Genomic DNA, 24392 nt, shown 5'->3' with positions numbered 1-24392 from the left:
TCCAATCCTCCCCTAATCAGGGACAGTGGTGTAATAGTACAGCATAAATATTACTATGTGGTCATTGAATAAACAAAATCTATAGGGTGTACCAATGCTTTTTTTATAACAAAATCCATACTATAAGTTATTGTACAAGTAATAAGTGAATTATAATTTGTACAAAATGCTACATGTTCACAGAAAAAGGAATTTATTACAAAGGATAATAATAATATATACTGGAATGGTCCTGGGTCCAACTGATTTTAAAAGAGGGACGAAAGATACAAAAGGGACATAAATCTAAAACAAACTGACAACGCCATGGCTAAAAATGAAAAAGACAAACAGAAAAACAATAGTACACACGACACAACATAGAAAACTAAAGAATAAACAACACGAACCCCACCAAAAAACTAGGGGTGATCTCAGGTGCTCCGGAAGGGTAAGCAGATCCTGCTCCACATGTGGCATCCGTCGTGTTGCTTATGTGATTACAAATCCGGTAAATAGTCTAATTCGGTAGGTCACATTCGTGAAAGGGAAGGGGATTGTAGTTACGACGTAAGGAACATATCCGATATCATTTGTGAAACGGTTATTCCATAACGGTCAACCAACTCGTGATGGCGTCCGTAAAATTTATGAAGGGATGATTTTAACTTCACCATTTGGAACTCTCGGTTTTAATAGCTTCCTTGTGAGCAGCAACCCTCTATCAATATTATATTTAATATGTTTATGTGATGTATGTTACTGAAATTCTTCTGCAAATACAGGGCCACCCGATATTACCAGTAGAAAGACCCAAATAGATATGCATTGTAAGAAGATGTGGTAAGCGTGCCAATGAGACTATTATCCATTTAAATCACAATTTTCAATTATCTTCAATTTCTAAGGAAGATTGGCTGTCAAAATGCTAACATTCAAATTTTCAATAACAGTTAACAGCAAATAGATTCTCACAATAACAGATAACAAAATAGATAATAGTCCTATAACAGCTAACAAAGAATAAGACAATAACAGCTAACAGTAAATATATTTTCAGAATAACAGATAACAAAGAATTAAAATACCCCATAACAGCATAACAGTTAAACCCCTTGCCCCCCCCCTTAACAAATATTATGTTCATTTATTTGTGAATCTTAAATTCGTATACACAATGTATTTATCAAAAGGATTTTATTCAGGATATTTTAGAATAAAAGCATTTTAAAGGTCTGGTGCATTGTATAACCAAAGATGTATAAACAGGGTTTAGGGTTTATACATCTATCATGATTCAAATTTTGTTACAGAAAATAATATACGCTTGCATATATATATATATATAAGAATTATAGCTTTCTATTAAAAATACTAATTACAGCACCTTTTGTATGATTTTTTCCAACTTCAGTTCCATGATACCTTACTAAAAATGAAGTCTGTAATTTACATTACACATCAATTATCTCCAACAAAATGCATGTCAGAAGTGTATGCAGTCACAATAGAAATAAAACCGATATAACAAAATCTTAACCAGGCCCTTATTTTATTCTGAGCCACGGTAATACTATATTTTTGAGACCGATAAAACCATTCAATGATTCCTCAATTAAAACAATTTTTCCTGGTAAGTTTAAAATTCTTTATAGAGTCAATGGCTGAAAGTTGAATATCTTGTCCCATCAAATTATCATATTGTTCAGATCGATCCCGCCTGGTTGACTCACACAGTTTTAATCGCATGATTCGGTTGCCATGTAAATACATTATTAATTAATCTCTCTTCTGCACATGCGTTCTATTGTGTAGTACACTAACACTACTGTTTGTTCTATTTGCACTACTATGTAAGTATTTGTAATTATTATAGTTAAAATATATACTTTGTTTTGCATACTTTTTAACCATTGTACGCTATTTGAACGGGAAATCTTACGTCAGTCTGACAGATTTATATTTAGAAAAGCACATGTTCCAGCGTGATAGCATTGTGTATCGTATCATGATTCATGGTATATGCAATTGCTAATGTTTTCTTTTTATTTGCAAATTCGAAATTCGAAAGTTCAGATTTACCTGACCATGCACATGATGCAGTTTACGAGTTTATAAACGGAAGCTTAACTGCATTACTCTAGAGGCATAACCATTCATTTCTGCGTTGGATACAACACGAGATTGTTAAACCTATTAGCTGTGTCTCATATTTATACCAATATTAGGTCTTAAATGAGGTTGATGTTATTTTATAAGGATATATATGTCATGTATGTTGATGATTTAGGTTAGAGCTAGTCTTACAGTAATTTGATTTTATGTTATGTAAAAGCTTGATAAATACAGGATATCCAGATACATTCAATGAAATCTAGGTGTATTAAATACAAAATGTTTCCGGATATGAATGTGAAACCATGTGTATTTCTTCAGCTATCTTTTGATTTATTTATCTATACATAGTACACACAAGTCTATTTTCGTCGTACAGTCACTACAAGTTATAAATAAATAAGAAATCACATATATGTTGATGATGTTGAATAATAAAATTGAGAACGGAAATGGGGGGATGTGTCAAAGAGACACCATCCCTCACAAAAACCCGACAACAAAGTAGAAAGTAGCCACTAGATCAGAATATACAAGTCTTATCAATTTCTAAAAGCAATCTTCATCCCCGGGTCTTCATCTTACTATGTTAAATAGCGGCCTGTCACTGACTGTACTATCAGTGTAAATCTAGAAAATATTACGGACGCATATAATAACACCTGTGTACATGGTGTACAAAATTAATGATATTGTCAATTTTATGGCAAATCTAATTTGTCATTTCTGTATAAATATGTGCATGTATCTCTTTTGTATAATAATGTTTTTGCTGTTGAAAAATGTAATTATGTAAAATCCTTAAAAAAAAAATAAACACATTTGTCAGGTAGTCAAATACAAAAATAAAATACTAGGGTCATCACATAAAATTTAATGCTTTTGAATCACTTAAAGGAAAGAAAACGAGAAAATGAACAATTATGATTCAATATAATTATATGAATTTCTTGGATATTTTTAAAATAAATTATTCTTATAGAATAGCGTTTTTTGGTATTAATTGTTTTGTTTTATATACATACATAAACGGTAATTTATGTTGTCTTATTGAGAATGATCCTTCCTTGAAAGAGATTTCCCCCATCACCTCTAGTCATGGCTTACAGCAGACCCTAAAACCTCAAAGATATTCTAGTAACATCCAAAGTATCTAAACATGAGATATCAACAATCGGAGGTTATAAACCATGCAATGGGGCAATTGTAAGTGCCTCAAAGTTGCCAACATCGAAACCCAATTCGTCAGCACAGTCACAAAGAAAAAATACAACATATTTATAACATCAAATTGCAAAACGCAAAATTGCATTTATGTTCTAACGTGTGGAACTTGCAAATAACAATATGCTGGTGAAACAGAAACACCATTTAACATCCGACTAAATAACCATCGGTCATTTTATACAAAAGAAAGAAACTGCCCAATTACAAGACACCTTTTAAGAGCAGTACATGATTTTGAAAACGTCACATTTCAAATCATTGATAAAAATCAAAATTGGGATACACAAGGAAGACAAAAGAGAGAGAGATTTTGGATGCACCAGTTACGAACTCTTGAACCTAATGGACTCAATTAGAGAGACGAAAAAAAGATTTAAAAGCAAATCAAAACCATAATTATCTTGAAATTATACAAATTAAATTATAGAAATTCAAACAATTAATCGAACATCTATAAATGTGTTAAACTTTTATTCCAACATTATGTAGTTGTAGCTACAAACATATTTATGCAACATCAAACAATATTGCGTATTTCTATTTTAAGACCGGGGATAGGGTATAAAAGGGAGACAATTTTTGAAAAAATGGATATATTCAAATTTAAGGCAGGGTTTAGGTCTAAGGAACATTTTTTAATATTTCTTATTCATTTATTACTTTTTTGGCAAAAAAAATTGTGCAGAGGTGGGAACATAAAAAAGAAACATTTAGAGCCAAACAGATTGAAAAAATTCTTATTAATAGTTAAAATATTTAAAAATGAAATTCTGAGGTGCAATATTTTTCAAATTCAAATCTATTTAAGATCAAATAGAACTTTTTGATGTATTAATTAGTGTGTTTAAGTTATATTCTTAGACATTTATATAATTTTAATTCAGTAACTGTATCAGTTTATTTTCACAAACTGATCCACGCTTAATTAGATTGAATGTTGATTGTTGCTATTTTTAGACATTACATAAACGGTAATTTATATATATATGATGGATTGGTGTTCAATGTCCAGTGACAAGTATTACATGCATATCAGGACAGGATATGTCCATGTGAAATGACTGGAACCCAGCTTCGTACGGACTATACCTCTGAAAGTGACTTTTATCGAGCTAGTTCATAATGTAACAGTCAACAGGAATACATGTCATAATACCAAGAGACATAATGACTTATACGACACGGCGTCATTGCTTTTATTCCAAAATTCTGCGTACGCGGAAAAAACAGTAACTACTTATTTACAAGTGTTTTAAATGGTTTGACTTGGCAATCTGCATTTAAAGTATATACGCCACCCCTCGAAACAACTGGGAGCCTCGGTGGTCTAAATAGTCGAACTACTGTATTACTACCTATAACCTGTCAACGCTGATAATATTAGTCGAATCGCACATGTGCAGTGGCGGGTCCAAAGGGGGGGGGTCCGGGGGTTGGAACCCCCCTTTTGTTTGGACGATCAATGCATTTGAATGGGGACATGTATTTGGAACACCCCCTACCCCCTTTTGTCCTTGGTTAGGAACACACACACCCTTTTTTGTTTTAAATGGCTGGATCCGCCCTTGCATGTGGTAGGTCGTTTATTACAATACACTACATCTTTTTCAGTTTTCCTACCGAAGGTCGGAGGTTTTCTTTTGGGCACTGCAGTTTCCTCCTGGCATCTATCTTATCATCTTCACATGATCGAATCGGATAATTCTATTTGAAAAATAAATCTATACCTATCGAAATGACAAGTTAAAAGTATTCGTTCTCTGAAAAAGCAAAATATTAAAATTTAGCTCAAATTAAAATGAAAAACAATGACAAGATAACAATACACTAAATAATAACACAGAAAATAAAGACTGGGCATGTAGAACACAATTTACTCTTGTGCCCTGAAAGGACCAGTCACGTTGTTCCACTAACCGTCGTGTTTGATATCAGAGTTGATGGAACTCGAACTTATACTAAATATTAAATCCTTTAATAATGTTAATTGCTGCCATCCTTAATAATTGACATATCAGAGCGTTATCAATTAAAATATTTTATAATAATTATATTCGATGCTATGGCAAGTGGAACATTCCTGTGGTCGCCTTTTTGTAGTGGAGAGTAGGGTAAGTGGACATGTAGGGTAAATTAGTGAAAATAATTTGACGTCTGGGAAGGCTATTTAAAATTTTTGCTTTGACCCTTTTCTGCGTCGATGTAAGGCGTCAAAGAAAAACATATTGTAGCCTTTCAAGAAGTCATAATTATTTGGGCTCGTGTGGTAAGTGGTCACCGCGTTAGTTATTTCCGGCGGCCGTCTTAATGCGAGTTGTCTCCCGTCAGACACGTAGATGATCAAAACAACGGATAAAGACAAAGCAAATTGAAAGTTAACAGGTAAATTGAAGGTCAATGCACCATAGCAGTTGTTATTCATGCATCTTAATTTTTTGCTGGTTACGATAATGGAAGTCAGAGATAATAAGTATTTCTAATGAATCAATCGTATGTTTTAATGACATAACACACTGAAAGGTTTGGTGACAAAAGTTCAGTCGTGAATGCATACTTGAGATTCCCAAAACGTCAAATATGCCTCAAAACGAGACTTTCAATGATGCTTTTGATAGTACAATGGCATAAAAAATACACAAAAAGCTGAATGAAAACATCCTGCATCTGGAATATGGCGGTGTACATGTCGTATACCCGCCAAATATGTACGTTTCCATAGGCGGATACAGGGAGCCTGGGGCCCGTGCGCCTCCCCTTTTTGTTGGAAATTTTTTGTTGATTATATAGGGAATTACTGAAGCATGACTGGAGCGGGCCCCCTTAGGTCAGTCAGCGCCCCCTTTTATGAAAAGTTCTGGATCCGCTACTGTTTTCTCAAAATTGTCTTTTACAATAAATGTTTGGTGGGATTGGTTGAAAATAACTTGACTTAATCTAACTTGGATATCAAGGATTACGATTTAAATTCCGAGACTTATGTGCTGCTTTGAGTTAAAAAGAAGAAGCGATGCGGCGTTGCAAATAGCTTGCAATATGACGTCCTTGCATTCATTTAAAAACATAAATTTGCATAAAACATATCCTAAAGCAGAACAGTGCACATTGGAATCTATACAACTAAAGAAAGATACCAATTTCACTGCGCCGCAACTCCTCTGAAACCATACAAAGTCGAAAATATTTAGTGTTTAGTACTTCCTAAATTTGTCTTTGAAACCATCTTTTTCCGACAGAAAACGACAGTTTTGAGAAAATATCCAAATTCAGAAACCGTTATATGTTTTATACGCTTTCGTGCATGGTCAGTGGACTTTAGGTGGTCTTCAACTCTCTCCCACTGGATTTCGAGTGCATCTTCTAGTAACGTATAAAACTAAGAGATGTGTATCCTCCAAGTTCGCAAAGAGAAAAACGAAATCATCCCTTCTGTCGTATAAAGTTCATATATCAAATGACCCTCATCATTGAAATTCAAATCAATTGCAGAAATGAATCATTAACTTAGGTATACCGTGGTATAATATCAAGTGCAATTAGATAGATGCGATGAAAAAAAATCAGCCAACTTGGAATAATTCAGTACCAGGTCATCACCAACATGACCAATATAGCCTATAGCGGAGCATAGCGAATATTTTTATAATGAAAAATGAAACCATATTCTTATATATATCTTAGTGAATGAACTCCACAGTAAATTTCTTATAGCAATGTTCGTTCAGAAAAGTTGTCTCCACAAATAATCACGCATGGGCAAACTCTCTTGACTTCGTTTTGGAATTTAAGATAGCTGGTATGAAAATAGACCACTTTCGAGTTCATCCGTCACCGGAAAAAACTCGTCAATTATACGCGCCTTTATGACGTCATTTACCAGATAGAGGGGGTCGCCTGTATCCCTGCACTATTTACGTTCATCAAGCGTCTTAGTGATCGTCATTGTGCAGGATAAACTAGAAATAATGGATGTTCTGTAGGTACTTAATGGCAATTCCCTAATGACAGCAATGCTGATTGTCAATTTTGAGAATTCAATTTGCCGAATAATTCGTACAATATAGAATTATAGTTTTCCAACCACTCGCTCAACACATTGGAATGGAAGTGACGACGCCCCTAAACGCACAAATGACGTTCACTAAAACCAGAGTTTTTGACGGAAATGCATCGAACTCGAAAGTTGTCTGTAGGCTACGTGCAGCAATTTTGTCATTCTTTCAGATGACGTCATAATTAAGTGTCCAAAGCAATTTGATACTGATGGAAGGTTTGATATGTCCTATTTCAAATATATATATATATATTTTCAGCAGTTCGTACATTTTACATAAATCATTCTGCCAAATATTTTCTCAAATCGAAAAGAGGACGTGATACTCGAAAACTAAATGCAAAGTTCATACTTTTCACGCGTAAAAAAGTTTTTTTTATTAGATTTATCATCAAAAGAATTAACACATTGTTGATAAATTATCGACATTCTTGCTGAGAAAGTCGGTATCAAAATTTACAAAACTTTTACTAATTTGTAATAATAATATGCCTAGACATGATGTAGGCTATATTACGGTTAACCCGGAGAAGCTACTGTACCCTTGGGATATGATATTTATGGTAATGTTGAGTCTTTTGTGAATACACGTTCGAATTTTATAAGTTTTGCTATTTGATTAAAATATAATATAAAGCTGTATTAGGTATTATTTATAACAGAAAAGATTTACTTATTATTACCTTTTAGATTTCATCTATTCATATATATGTAATGTTACAAGTGACAAACTTGTATACGTAAAGGGTGGATAGTAATACACTTTTGACAGGAAATGGTTTAAAACGTTATCTCATTTCAGATTAATTTCAAAAGATTCCTGATAAAATTTGATTTATTTGTGTAAATATTGATTTTGATATGATTACAGTAAACGGAACAAATACCCTGGCGAAAAGTCTCAAAGAATTATGCATTTTGACGATTTACTTAAAATTCTTGGAGAATTTGGACGATACCAACAGATTCGTCTATTTTTGATATGTCTAGTAGCTATAGTATGTGCATTCCATGCTATGAACATGGTATTTGTTGGCGCCAAACCAGACTACAAGTGTCATGTTCCAAGTGTGAACGTTTCCGATCCGATTTTTGGCAATACAACAGAAAAAGACTTTCAAGACTTTCTTCAGAGCGCTGGAAAATGTAAAATATATGACGCAAGTATTGCGTCTAAACTTATATTATCTGGAAATTATACATTAGATGGGATCAAAGTAAATAACGGCACAGTACCAATAAGTAAATGTACAGAATGGGATTATTCCAGAGAGGTTTATGGACCAACTATTGTTACACAGGTATGTACAAAGACATCTATCACATACTTGCATTTTCTTTGGTTTGTGTCGATACGAGCCATTGCCGATTCAAGATTAACAAAAATCGTGTAAAACTTGCAATTTTTACTTGACAAAATTGTCTTCAACAGTAGTGAAGATTTTAGTTGATATTATTATTCACTCTTTCTTCTTACTTAAATTCTTTCAATACTCCGTATGGTTTTAACCCTTCCGTTGTTCATTTTCACTACCCGTTTTTTTTTCTTTATACCTTTCATTCGATTTATTATATAAAAAAGCTTTGTTGCCTACCAATCGTTTTATTACATTTTTTCACCTGTTTACTTGCACTGTGAAGTAAAAAAGACCTAAAATTAAAGGATATTGATGTGACACATGCAAGTAATTCTATATATGTCAGTTATCTTATATTTATATATTGAGTTGACTTATAAAAGATTTTATCTATAGGTAACATATGTTATCAAATAAAAGACGACATGTTAGTAAATATTTCCGTTCAATACCCATTTCAATTGACCGTCGTTAACTTTTACAAAAAAAATCTTCTCCTCTGAAACAACTGACTCACATTTACCAAACTTGGCCACATTTATCAATAGGGTATCTAGTTTAAAAAATGTGTCCGATGACCCTGCTAGCCAACCATTATGGCAAACATGACTAAAAATAGAACATGGGGGTACACCGTAGTTTTTGGTCTCTTTTCTCTGAAGCTAAAGCATTTTAGAACAAATCTGATATCGGTTAAAAATGTTTATCAGATTTAGATCGATCTGCACTAAAATTTTCATATAAATCAGTCAACCCTTTGTTGGGTTGCTGCTCCCGAATTGGTAATTTTAAGAAAATTTTGCAGTTTTTTTTTTTATATTGAATATTATTATAGATAGCTATAAACTTTAAACAGCAATATAAATGTTCAGCAAAGTAAGATCTACAAATAAGTCAAACATGACCAAAATCGTTAATTGATCCCTTAAGGAGTTATTGCCCTTTGAAGTAAATTTTCAACAATTTTTCGTAAATTTTTGTTATCTTACAAAAAATCTTCTCCTCTGAAACAACTCAAATTTTACCATAATTGGCCACAATCATCATAGGGTATCTAGTCTAAAAAATGAGTCCGATGACTACTGCCTTCTAACCAACATGGCCGCAATGAATAAAAATAGAACATAGGGATAAAATACAGGTTTGGCTTATATCTCTGAAAATAAAGCACTTCGTGCAAATGTGACTTAGGGTAAAATGTTAATCAGGCTTAGATCTATCTGTCCATTTAATATTAAGACAAAATACAACCCCTTGTTGGGTTGCTGCCCTGAATTGGTAGTTTTAAGGAGTAATTGCCCTATATATTCATTTTCTGCAATTTTTTGGTAATCTTTGTCATCTTTTTTCAAAAATCTTCCGCTTTTAATTTAACAAGTGGACCAAATTAAACCAAACATATTTCGAACACCACAGTAGATACAGACGAGAACCTCCAGTGTTGATTTTCAAGCAATTAACAATAAGTAACTTTACTTGACATTCAAACACAGATGCATTGCATAACCGATGAATCTTTTCTATTCTTTGTTATTAATTAATATATTGCTCATGGCTTTTAAACTAAACTATAAAGTTCTCAAGTCTATAGGTATATATTCGAATTCCGTATGGTAAAAAGGTATTATCCGGACATGCTTGACATTGAGTCAGTTGCGTCGGACAGATACTTGGTACAAAACATTTGAATATGCTCTATATTTTCAGTTTGACTTGGTGTGTGACAAAGACTGGTTGCGTAGTACATCTAAGACATTGTACTTCTTTGGTCGTTTGGTTGGAGCTGTAGTTTTTGGGCAGTTGTCAGACATGTAAGGATACATTTTAATTGTTTAAACGTCTACAATCTCCCATGCAGAGAGAGCAAGGACCGATAACCCTGCATGGGAGATTGTGAAGGTGGTTCTGTGCTTTAATTATGAAGCGTGATCATACAGAGCCATCAACACACACATACATACAAAACAAAAGAAGGAATAGTTTTATTTCTGACGATTTTGTACTACACAAGTTGTCTACATGTATGAACAAAAAGAGGTGTAATGTTTAAGTCAATGAGACAATAATCCAACGACAAAATTAATAAAAACACACTAAGAGATGAATATTTATATAAAAGCTTCGAATAGAGTTCTTTTTGATTTTTTTGTATGTGTATGTTTTTATATGCTAAATCAACCTTTTTGATATAATTTGAAATGTGTACATTTTTAAAGAAATGTTTTAAAACCTAGATAGACAAAAAACTTGAAAGTTTGTTTATAACACCAAACACATAAAGTATTGTTAAACAAAATAAATGTGCGTAAACATCTTGTCTTTTCTTGAAATATTATTTCAGATTGGGTAGGAAACCAACATTATTTACTTGCCTTTTGATGCTATTAATAGTTGGAAGTGTAGCCGCAGCAGCACCGAATTTCTATGTCTTCATTCCGTTTTACATTTTACAAGGTGCAGCACAGACAGGATTGTTTCTGGTGACGTTCACACTCGGTAATTTTTTTATAAGCAATAGCAAATATATACAGTTTTGTTTAATTTCTAATTACTCCTGAGAGAGTTGTGTTGATTAACACTCATTGCACATTCGCGTTAAATTTATCTATTATACATCTACCATGAGTTCATACAGCTTCAATAATGAGTTGAGAATTTGAAGGCATCTATGCGGAAGATATGACAGATAAAATAAATGCATCCAAGTTATAAAGCAAACTGAGTGGTTAAATTTATATTGCCATTGGTTTGTGCAATTTGCATAAGACATCTGGTTTTCAGAAACTGGGATTTGTTAAAGGGTTATGAAAAAAATATGTATATTCCAAGGTAATAAATAAATAAAATAGCCAAGTTTAAAATGTATATTCAAAGAGTAGTTGTATTTTACACTTTTATAATCACAACTATCCAGCATTGTTTTCAACTGACTTGTGCAATAATGTACATCCAATCACATAGTTTTAATAAAGGCGGTTTAACATCATCATTATCTTCTTATATACACAGTCAATTATTTCAGTTCAAAAGCAAACACCAATTCAGCAACAATCTTTTGGTGACCAGCGATCTTAGGTTCACGTATTTCTTTTCTTTTATTTTTAAAAAGAAAGCAACTTGTTTTGTATAATGATAAGTAAGGGAACATGCAATTTGTGCATTACCAGTAATGAAATCGTTGTTCGTTTTTCCCCCAATGAATAATGAAATAAAATAAATGGGCCATGGAACATTATGGGTTTTCTTTCATGCTTTTCTTTTTGTTTAAAATCGGTTGCAGTAATTGATTCATAACTTTAATCACAGTGTGGGAACGGAAATGTACGGCTTTATAATAATTTGGTCATTCGGGAGACTGTCAAGCGGGGCTCCGACATTCGTAACAATAACAAGTTGCTTGATGGAAAGTTTGATGAACTCAAGTGTTACTATAAAACGTTTCTGCTTCAAGTATTGGTAATCAAAACATTCTATACGTATATATATATGAACCAATAAAATAATAAAAACAACATATGCATCCAAACGTTTTCATTAAAATGGTAGGGCTCCGAGTAAATCGATCAAAACTGTGACGGAGCAGCGATCAAAAATAAACATCGAAAACCCCATCGTTACTATCAGAATTTTCATATGTACCTTTTCTGATATATAGTCTTTACTGTCTGAAAGTTTGAAAGTCATTGTCAAAGTAGAAACCTCAATATATTCATTTTCTAAATGTCAGATATTTTAATTGACTGTACAATCGCTTGCAAGTTTACTGTACAATTGCTCGGAGCCCTCCTGTTCAATCACTCGGAGCTTTCCTTGGCCAAATTCATTAAAGCGTTTCATTGGCTGTTCCTTGTCTGTCCTATTATATTCAGCTGTAGTTTTTGAAATAACAATGAGCACGGATTCTGTTATTTTGCCGATTAATAAAGATAGTTAAGAATCTATCACGGAAACATTTTTGAAGGTGTCTATATCAGAGAGAAAATCAACATTCGAACAATAAGTATACAAGACAAAATAAAAGGACAGTACAAATGTAAAAAATCACTAAAAAGAAAATAGTGCTCGTACAAAAATAAATAACCGAAAAGATGACTAGGTGCTCCGGAAAGGTAATCATAATTTGAAGTTGGCTTTACTTATTAATCCCAACAGTTTAAAAAAAATATATACGTATACCAACAATACAACAAAGAATTTTCATCGATGGACCGGGATATTCTAACTCAATAAAGGCATTCGAATGTGGAATGGTGGTACCTTTTCGATGAACAAAGAAATAACACGTATATATGTCAATAAACATGATATAAAAAAAAGATGTGGATTCAGAATAATGTTGTTCTTATATCAATCTCCCTGTTAAACGAGAAAAGGAAATGTCTGTTTTTTTAAATTGTTAAAACATGTCATTAGGATATGTTTTCCAATGCTGTTCCAAATCGGAAATAAAGAGGAATTCATTATAGGCAAAAAATGCGAATTGATATTTAAATGGAACATAATAGTTTCTAGTGTTTACGTTTTGGACATATGAATTATTATGACACTCAAGAAGAAAATGCTTACTGCTCTCTTTATTCTGCAACATTCATGAACAGATTTTATATTCAATATAAAAAAAGAAGATGTGGTATGATTGCCATTGAGACAACTATCCACAAAAGACCAAAATGACACAGGCATTAACAACTATAGGTCACCGTACGGCCTTCAACAATGAGCAAAGCCCATACCGCATAGTCATCTATAAAAGGCCCCGATAAGACAATGTAAAACAATTCAAACGAGAAAACTAACGGCCTTCTTTATGTAAAAACATGAACGCAATTTATGTCATATTTATAAATGTTCAATAAAACTATACTGCAACCCAATGCGACATATTTCTGGCATGAGTTGGTTTTCCTTGTTCTGTAATAATTTAATGAGAGCTATTTTGGTATGTATCCCTTATCATTGATACATTTTATTAGAATGAAATTCAAAACAGTGTAGCTGTGGCCATTGATTGACACATTAAAATCATCCATTGACTGGGACAATTTACGTGAACGTTTGTCTGTAACGACCACTGTTCACGACGTACCTACGATAGGCATTTAAACTGTGGGGTCACCAAAGGTTTCTTAACGCCTTTAATTATAAAATAATTCGAAAAATTAATCAGGAATAACCTTTGTGTTTTGATTTATATAATTGATATAAATCAAAATATCGTGTTATTTCTGATTAATTTTTCGAATTACTTTATTTAGGTGTTGAGAACCTTTGGTGACCCCATAGTTTAAGTGTCTTTAAAAAGTACATAGTGAGCATTGGTCGTTACATACAAACGTTCACCTAAATTGTCCCAGTCAATGGATGATTTTAATGTGTCAATCAATGGCCACAGCTACACTGTTTTGAATTTCATTCTATTAAGAAAGCTAAGCTAGGTTTAATCCATCATTTTCTGCATAGGAAAATGCATGTACCAAGTCAGAAATATGGCAGTTGTTGTCCATTCGTGTTTGAGCTTTTGACTCGTTTTGCTTTTATTGGCAATTATACCACATCTTCTTATTTTTATATCATGTTAATTGATATATACGTGTAGTTTCTTTGTTCAGCGAATAGCTACCTCCATTCCATATTCGAATGCCTCTTCAACTTTGTACTTGTTTGGCTTTATAAATATTTTGATATGCATGAACATCACTGATGAGTCTTATGTAGACGAAACGCGCGTCTGGCGTACTAAATTATAATCCTAGTACCTTTGATAACTATTTATCAAGTTAGGATATCCTAGTCCTCTGATCAAAATTATTTGTTGTATTGTTAGTAAACGTTTATTTTTTTTTTTTAAACCAATGGGGTTAATAAATAAAGTGAACTTCAAAATATGATTACCCTTCCGGAGCACTAGAGTCATCTTTTCGGTTATTTATATTTGTACGAGCACTATTTTCTTGTCAGTGATTTCTTTAAATTTGTACTGTCCTTTTATTTTGACTTTTATACTTATTGTTCGGATTATCTCTCTGATATAGACACCTTCAAAAATGTTTCCGTGATAGATTCTTAACTATCTTTATTAATCGGCAAAATAACAGAATCCGTGCTCATTGTTATTTCAAAAACTACAGCTGAATATAATAGGACAGACAAGGAACAGCCAATGAAACGCTTTAATGAATTTGGCCAAGGAAAGCTCCGAGTGATTGAACAGGAGGGCTCCGATCAATTGTACAGTAAACTTGCAAGCGATTGTACAGTCAATTAAAATATCCGACATTTAGAAAATGAATATATTGAGGTTTCTACTTTGACAATGACTTTCAAACTTTCAGACAGGAAAGACTATATATCAGAAAAGGTACATATGAAAATACTGATAGTAACGATGGGGTTTTCGATGTTTATTTTTGATCGCTGCTCCGTCACAGTTTTGATCGATTTACTCGGAGCCCTACCATTCTAATGAAAACGTTTGGATGCATATGTTGTTTTTATTATTTTATTGGTTCATTTATACGTATAGAATGTTTTGATTACCAAAACTTGAAGCTGAAACGTTATATAGTAACACTTGAGTTCATCAAACTTTCCATCAAGCAACTTGTTATTGTTACGAATGTCGGAGCCCCGCTTGACAGTCTCCCGAATGAAAAAAATTATTATGAAACCGTACAGTTCCGTTCCCACACTGTGTTAATGGAAGCTACGGCATTTTATTTGTAAACTTTTTATCATCGAATATGTTTTTACAGGTACTGAGTTAGTTGGTCCATCCTACCGTCTAGTAGCTGGGTTCCTGGTCCAGTCTTTTTACAGTATTGGTTATATGACCTTGTCTGTCCTTGCATATGGAATTAGAGACTGGAGATACATTGAATTGGCAATTACACTTCCGGTTGTGTTATTTGTCCCTTATATTTGGTAAATATTTGTATGAAGCAGATTAAGTGTATTTTGCTTTTAGTTTGTTATCTATTTGGATAAATTGTCTTTTATATTTTTTTTAAAATTCAAGATTGAAGGATTATTGTTTTGAAAAAAGCGAAAATTCAGTGGTCTATTCTAACACTTATCGGCAGATTTTTACTTGCCATTATCAACATCACGTGTTGGAATAGAAACGGTTTACTCTTCGGAGCACTGGTTTCCTCTCACGATTTACGTTGGGGTTCTCGTAGCTCAATTTAGAGATAGCAGGTAGCGTTTTGATAACAGTTGCCGTGTTTGATTGTTCGCTTTGTCTTTCTGTAGGCCATTGTGTTGTTTGTCTATCTCCCATTTGTGGTTTTTAATTCCCCCCTTTGGTATTTCCTAAAGATTTATATTCCATTGTCATATAATATTTCCAATAAGAATATTACAAGTATTTCGAGTTAAACTCATTATTCGCGGTTTTCTTTATCTTTTCTTAAATGTAATCTGAATATAAACATGAAAACATGTGGTATGATTGCTAATGAGACAACTATCCACCAGAAACAAACGACGAAGATGTAAACAACGAGAGACTATAATGCACTTTACTTTAGTTGTTTTATGGTTATTCTTGTCGTTTTATTTCTGTCTCGTTGACGTTTACCCACAATTCTATGTATACATAAATGCTTACTTGTTTGTTTCATATATTAGTGTTTATACATTCATATAACGTTATATGGTCAGATTTGCGAGTTATGTAATAACATTAACGGTACCAATTTTAATTGATGTACCAGCAACGAGTAGCAGTGAATTGAGAGAATTCAGACATTTTGTTTTATAATGACCGACCAGTTGAGGCTCGAAAGCACACGTCTTCGTATGCAACACCAATTAAAACACAAATCAAGCGATGATCATATCCCGATAAAATTTTAATTCATTTATATTCACACATTATCATTTTTGTTCTTTTAATGCACAACAAACATTTGTTAGCTGTAAATAACCAACTGAACATGAGTAAAGTTCCATGTAATATAATTATATTTATTTTAGGTTGTTACCAGAGTCGGTTAGGTGGTTGTTATCCAAACACAAAGAAGAGGAAGTTAAAAATATAGTCAGAAAAGTAGCCGACACTAACAAGGTTGATATCAACGAGGAAATGCTTGAAGACCTAACAAAGTCAGACGACAAATCTGAAACAGAAACTACAGGGAGAAGATATACACTTATTGACTTGTGTCGACCAGGGATGATATTTTTATCTCTAAATGTTTGGTTTAATTGGTGAGTAGCTATATTGCAGCATACGTAGCATAATTTTTACCATACTTTAGAAAATATATTCCATCATTTAGGATAATTAGAAGAAAACAATCCAATAAGCAGGTTCTACGAAATGGGTATACCGGGAGGACGTATTATATGTTTATACTAGAAAGAACGGGCACGTTTGATTGCACATACGGACATCACATAGAGATGTTGCTTGTTTTTTTTTATTGTGTAAAAGGCATGGTGCTCTCAACTATTTACGGTGTGTTATTTATTATGTATATGTATTATTGTTGCTGTTGTAAACTAACGTGGCTGTGTATTATACATTCTGCATATATTAAACATTTGTATTGTTTTGTTGAAGTAGCGTTGGTAATCATAATATTATACACCTATCAAACATGTGGGTCTGTTATATAGTTATCAAAGGTACCAGGATTATAAATTAGTACACCAGACGTTATATTCTTCGAATCAGGCAATACTATATAGTAGCATACATAACGAACGGTTAAGACATGTTTTGTATAAAACAATTTAGTTAGGTGTATGGGAAAGATACTAAAAAGTACTGAAATCCGCAGAAAATTCAAAACGGAAAGTCTCTAATCAAATAGCAAGATCAAAAGCTCAAACACATCAACCGAATGGATACAATCTGTTCGATTCCTGACTTGGTACAGGCATTTTCTTATGTAGAAAATGGGGGATTAAACATGGTTTTATAGCTAGCTAAACTTTTCACTTGTATGACAGTCTCATCAAATTTCATTATACTGACAACGATGTGTGAACAAAACAAACAGTCGTAATGATAATGATCAAACGATCTTGATTCTTAAATCCACCATTTTCTACATTTGAAAATGCCTGTACCAAGTCAGGAATATGACAGTTTTTGTCCATTCGTTTTTGATGCGTTTTGTTATTTGATTTTGCCATGTGATTATGGACTTTCCAAATTGATCTTCCTCTAAGTTCAGTATTTTTGTGATTTTACTTTTTTCGTAATAGGTACAAATGTCAAAAATAGGGGTACAACAGTCAATATTGTGTTCAATTATAATCTTAATCACTATAAAAACAAAGAAAAATAACATATGAATTATAAAGGGAGTCTTGCATTTGATTTCAGGCTTGTGAATGCCATGTTGTACTATGGACTGTCACTAGGGACAGATAACTTAGGAGGTGATCCCTACATTAACTTTTGTATTGCTGGTGCTGTAGAGATACCTGCCTATATTATGTGTATATTAATGTTAAATCCTTTAGGAAGGAGGAGACCATTATTTGCCACCATGGTCGTAGGAGGTGGTGCATGTATAGCATCGGGGTTCATAGGTAAATCCTAGTTAATAAAGAGTTACACTAGTTAGGAATTTGCGCCAAGCAAGACAAATGCCATCAGATCAAACTGCATGATTCTTAGATCCAAAATCAGATATGTGTACTGCATGCTAAGTTTGATGAACCAAAAAAAAAATTGCATTTGTAGTCTATATCGCTGTAATTTTACATGGGATTGTGAATACATGCAGAGATCTTTCTGCAAGTTTTCTTTTCGTTCGTTTGATCATTATCATTCGGCAATATACACACTAGAAAGACATAAGATCAAGAATAGAATTATTACAGAAAGCTTGGTACATATAAGGAACAATCAAAACTTTTAAGTATTTCGATGTGATTGGACTATCATAGAGTTGTCTTGCTTTATTAAAATACCTACTCGATATATTATAAATTGCATTGCTTACCGAAATTAGATCCCCAATAATATCAATTACCTGACTTTCCTTTATTTTTTGACATCTAACTGTTTACGTTCGTTGTAATACTATATATGTGTTTGTGCGTGTCGGTTAGCTTGAGTATTACTAGTAAGTAGCTCATTTGACATGTTTGATGTGTATAATTTTTTGTGTAACTGGACACCGTATCAGATACACTGCAGACCGACCGTGCGAGGGCTATATAGTTAAAAACACAAACAAGTAATGTAAACCAATCAATTGGATAAACATATGTCAAGTATATAACCCAAAAAATCGTCAAATGAATGGATCGATTTATAAACCATCATTAAAGTATTGATAGCCTTGTAAAAATAATCTACATATGATTGATTGACGGATCAGGTATCATGTATCGGAAGAATATATTACTGAATGAAATCTAGACAATCTAATTTTGTTTTTGTATTGAATAAATCTCTTATAACCATCTCACACATATCTTGATTCATCATACACAAATCATTAGATAATTTTATCCGTGTACATATCGTATAAACAATGAATTTAATAGTGGTTGCTTCTCTTTAATCAAATTGTCAATACTCGCACATAGGCGACTGGTTGCAAATGCTTGAACAACTGTCAATGCTTTTTATCTTCAGAAATGATTCCACTGAAAATAACCCTAGCAATGATAGGAAAGTTTTGTATAACAGCATCATATGCCATAATATATCTGATGGCAGCTGAAGTATTCCCTACAGTTGTCAGGTAAATAATCATGCATGTATAAATATGATTGCTCATCCGTTTGTTAATACTGAAAACATATTTCTACACTATATTGTGACTTTAAACGAAAATGGCATAACTCGGTTGAACTGGGAGATTCTCTTTTTTGTATTAGCTGGTAAATGTGAATACCACACGACTTAGCTATACAGGCAAGTAATTAGATTGATACAGGCATGCTATATGTTCTCAAACATACATATTTTATCAGTATGTGTGAAAATTTCCCGACCATATGTTTTAAGATAAACCTACGTAATATATTCAATTTAATCTATATGATTCTATTACAAATCTTTGTCGGAAGCATTGACGTCATGACGCAGGCAAATTCACGCCCGTCGATTTCACTATATTTTGTTGTTGCTGAAAGGCTGTCACTGGGCATGTATATGATGTTAATAACAACCTGTATACTCAAAATTTTACTGCTATTAAGTTTTTAAAAAGTTCACCAAACCCTTTTCTGGTGATAAAACATAATACTCTATCACACAATAAACTCAACACTTGAATTTGCAAATTATTAACTTCTAACTGTTGTACATGTTAACAATCCACAATTTTATTTACAGATACTGACATGATTTATAACGTAAAGTAAAATAACAAAAATACCAAACTTCGAAGAAAAGTTAAAACGGAAAGTCCATAAACGGAAAGTCCATAATCAAATGACAAAATCAAAAGCTTTTTTTTTTATAAATTCTTTAGAAAATAAGGTTCAACTCCATCATACGAAATTGACTTTAGTTGGAGTAAGCTATCATTTTTAGATAATTTGGAACGTCAAGCTCTTCAACTGTCTAGATTCTTATACATTCATGGCCTCTCTTCAATTGTCTATGTTCTTATACATTCATGGCCTCGAATGCATTCAATATATAAAGTGTTGTTTTCATTCTTAATACACAATTTGAATAAAGCATAGAGGAAATTTATATGGTATGACAAAAGGTTGGGTAAAATATGAAATCATTTGTTTCAATTTAACCTTGATCGGGGTCAGAGCAATATTCTCTTTATCAAGTAATTAAGAGATTGTTTTCTGTAGAGAAATAAAACTGTTTATGATATAAATACACATAGGCCATGCTTATGTTTATCTTAATACCAACTTTAGTCATACGTTTTTTTTGTTGTGTAAAATAAGCCATATGCATACAATATGTGTCATTAAATGTTTCACAAATAATCTATATTTTTAACAACACTCTAAAAAGGCTATTAGAGATATAGATACACATTTAAATACATCAAATACACAAATATCAAATGTGAGAAATCTTATTATAATATACATACTTTACTCACATTAAAATATTATAATTTATATTACAAATTTAGAAATATTGGTATGGGAGTGTCTTCAATGTGTGCCAGGATAGGTGGAATGTTAGCTCCACAAATACTAGAACTTAATAGATTTTGGGGACCACTACCTTTAATTCTATTTGGTGGATTAGCTATATTCTCTGGTGCTTTAGCCTTGTTGTTGCCAGAAACTTCAGGGAAGCCTCTACCTCAGACAATGGAAGATGTAACAGATCCTGAAAAGAGGTAATATATATCATTAATATAATATTGGTGCAGCAAATTAGTGAAAATGTATGACGAATCAATTTAAAAATTATTCTCACATTATAACTCTTAAATATTGCAACTGTGCAAAATTACATGTAGTTAATGTAGAATTTAAATTTATAATGATGAATCATTCAAATGTCTATGATTTTCAACAGGTTTTAAAACATTGTGAGTGTGTTGTCTTGTTGGGATAAGTGTTATGAAATGATTATTATGGGAAAGGTGAAGCTGATTGTTGACATGAATATCAATTATATGGTCATTTTTATAAATTTTCTGTTTACAAAACTTTGAATTTTTCGAAAAACTAAGGATTTTCTTACCCCAGGAGTAGATTACCTTAGCCGTATTTGGCACAACTTTTTGGAATTTTGGGTCCTCAGTGCTCTTCAACTTTGTATTTGTTTGGCTTTTTAACTATTTTGATCTGAGCGTCACTGATGAGTCTTATGTAGACGAAACGCGCGTCTGGCGTATAAAATTATAATCCTGGTACTTTTGATAACTATTTAATGTCCGTTTCAAAATCATAGGGTCATCTATATTATGCACGAATATTTACTTTTAAGATGAAATAGCAAATGTTTGTTTTTTACAAGTTTATAATGTAGAATTCTGTTTAACATATTTTTCAATGTTTATACAAAATAATTTTATAATAAATAATAAATGAAATACTAAATATATATTAGTAAACGAGTTTTAGTTTTAGTTTTAAAATAAGCAGCAATTTACTGTCCTGGGGACCAAATGAGTTGAAAATAGTTAATGGTTTAAAAAGCAATTTGGGTGAGCACTATCCAGGTTTTGTATGTAATAAAATATGAATCAAACTGTAGAACAACACCTATTAAATGTCCTGTGTCCAAAGCGTTTTTCATAATTTACTTTCGTCAGATATGCTCAATGTGTTAACTCTCTATTGCAATGAACACAAAGTTTTTACCATGTAGCTCTAATACGCGGTTTTGACTTGCCATACCTTAAAGCAACCTTGATCTTGGAAATATATACCCAAAAAATGTCTTTACTTGCGATCAGACTGGGCACTAATTGTATTCAGATTATTTTCAATGTTTTTATGTTACATCGATTATCAGGTTATTCTAATGAATTGTCATCCATGACTATGTCTTGATCTTGATATATATTTTGATTTATTTTTGTAGAAAAGTTGCTGAGAAAGGAATAGACATGACAGTTTGTTCTCCGGGTACAGATAAGGATGAGGATATATTGAATGGGAAGTAACTATGTGAACAGGTAAAATCAATTAAAAAGATTTTCTTATGAATTTGTCAGTTAAAGAGGGACGAAAGATACCAGAGGGACAGTCAAACTCATAGATCCAAAATAAACTGACAACGCAATGGCTAAAAATAAAAAGACAAACAGACAAATAATAGTACAGAAGACACAACATAGAAAACAAAGACTAAGCAATTCGAACCTTAGTAAAATTGGACCTTAGACATATTTTTGTTATCAAGAATATCAATTTTATGTTGTTTGGAAAGCTGTGTTTGGAAAAATGTGATTTATATTTTTTCATACATTTATTATTCAGTTATTTGAGTAATTTTCTCCACCATGAATACAATGCAATGTGAATCAACATATGGACACATAACAACAAAATACCAGAGGTTAAATACTGTTTAGATTTTTTCATGAAAAGTTATGAATAAGTATAAAAGCCACTGTTTACGCTAAATTCCTAAATGAAAAATAAAATGTGTCCCCTGTTTTGTACTGTTTTATGTTTTGAAAGAAACATACATTTTTTATTCTAACTTCAGGATACATTTGGAACTCGAATCATCCGTCTTATGGAATATTAAGCGTCTTGTCAACGTTTAGATTTGTCGCACAAAACATTGACAAGCTTTATAAAATTAGAAGAAACATTGATGAATTACATGAAATACGCTTTTCTATTGTTTACTCAATAAATATAAAGTTTTGTACCCGAAATATTTTAATGGCGTTCTCAGTGTATTTAAAATCAATAGTTTGACAAATATTGAAGGCAAGACATCAAGTTGCTTTGAAACACAACTCATTTAATATACCAGTCTCACTGTTATTTTTTGTATGGCATCAGACGCGCTTTTCGACTACTCAAGGCTTATCGGTGGTGCTCGAATTATAACAAAGAAATCCCCTTTCTTTAATTTTTCTGTTTTGGATGAGCGTTTTTCTATACGAAGATTGATCCCTGACATGCAGACTTGTCTGTTATTTTTATTTCTATCTCATTGAAGGTGTTCTAACTAAGTTGATGTGATATAAAACAATAAATTGTGTTATTCAAGTATACATTCATAGTGGTAAAATTTACCCCAATTGCCATGAACTCCTTGTAGCAAGCAAATGTTTTCAAATTTTTACAATATCTAGGATTCAATTCATATTGATTTCAACTTTTATATTAAATATTATTAGCTCATGAAGAATTAATTTATTGCTGTATTCCAATTTTTTATAATCGACACGGCGCTCTTAATGTTAAGGTTACTAGTATGTCATCTTCTTCCTTTCGTTTTTCTCTTTTGTCCATAGCTAATGTTTTATTTTATATTACTTACTATTTCATATTGTTATCCACATCATATAGCTCATGCATTTTAATTTTACAGGAAAACTGTAAAGGTGCATAAATGAACTACAGAGCGGAAAGTGAAAGAACTGAATGTTTTTACTGAGCAGCAATAGTTTCATTTTAAAGCGGATAGTAGAGAAACACCCAACACAACAATAAGATCCATAGTACATCATTAGTAAAACCACCAAAAATGTATTTCAGAAAGAATTATTGAAAAATTGCTATGCATTTCCAATAATGAAAGATAAAATAAATAAGACTTAAAAAAAATTATTTGAAGAATAAACTGTCATTTTATAAATGACATTTAAAATATGATTATAAAGTACATAGACCATTAATTATCAGTATTACACTTTACAACTTGTATAAGAACGTGTGACTACAAAGAATGAATTTGTATTATAGAAATATAATTATATTTGATTAAAAAATGATATATATTATAAAATGTAGCAGGTTTTGGTATATTTTAAACTCCTGACTTATCTCTGACATTTAGTTTTGGTTTATTTTAAACTCCTGACTTATCTCTGACATTTAGTTTTGGTTTATTTTAAACTCCTGACTTATCTCTGACATTTAGTTTTGGTTTATTTTAAACTCCTGACTTATCTCTGACATTTAGTTTTGGTTTATTTTAAACTCCTGACTTATCTCTGATATTTAGTTTTGGTTTATTTTAAACTCCTGACTTATCTCTGACATTTAGTTTTGGTTTATTTTAAACTCCTGAC

General features: G+C 32.2%; 1 protein-coding gene across 1 annotated transcript; it reads left to right on the top strand.

The window, feature by feature from the left end:
- The first annotated feature begins 1711 nt into the window (after positions 1–1711).
- On the top strand, positions 1712–24076 carry LOC143048151 (organic cation transporter protein-like). Its single transcript, XM_076221653.1, has 11 exons — positions 1712–1832; positions 8244–8673; positions 10438–10541; positions 11072–11226; positions 15483–15651; positions 16708–16941; positions 18068–18276; positions 19334–19442; positions 20811–21023; positions 22220–22313; positions 23690–24076. Exons 2-10 carry the CDS (start codon positions 8284–8286, stop codon positions 22299–22301), a joined length of 1665 nt encoding a protein of 554 aa, XP_076077768.1. The 5' UTR covers positions 1712–1832; positions 8244–8283; the 3' UTR covers positions 22302–22313; positions 23690–24076.
- The last annotated feature ends 316 nt before the right edge of the window (positions 24077–24392 follow it).

The sequence above is a fragment of the Mytilus galloprovincialis genome, chromosome 10, assembly GCF_965363235.1.
Source record: "Mytilus galloprovincialis chromosome 10, xbMytGall1.hap1.1, whole genome shotgun sequence".
NCBI classification, from domain to species: domain Eukaryota; kingdom Metazoa; phylum Mollusca; class Bivalvia; order Mytilida; family Mytilidae; genus Mytilus; species Mytilus galloprovincialis.
This window is presented reverse-complemented; position numbering and strand designations above follow the sequence as displayed.

Coding starts and splice junctions, on each gene's coding strand:
- LOC143048151 (XM_076221653.1), top strand. CDS start 8,284: ATGCATTTTGACGATTTACTTAAAATTCTTGGAGAATTTGGACGATAC. Junction 10,542..11,071: donor TTTGGGCAGTTGTCAGACAT/GTAAGGATACAT, acceptor ATATTATTTCAG/ATTGGGTAGGAAACCAACAT. Junction 11,227..15,482: donor TCTGGTGACGTTCACACTCG/GTAATTTTTTTA, acceptor ATGTTTTTACAG/GTACTGAGTTAGTTGGTCCA.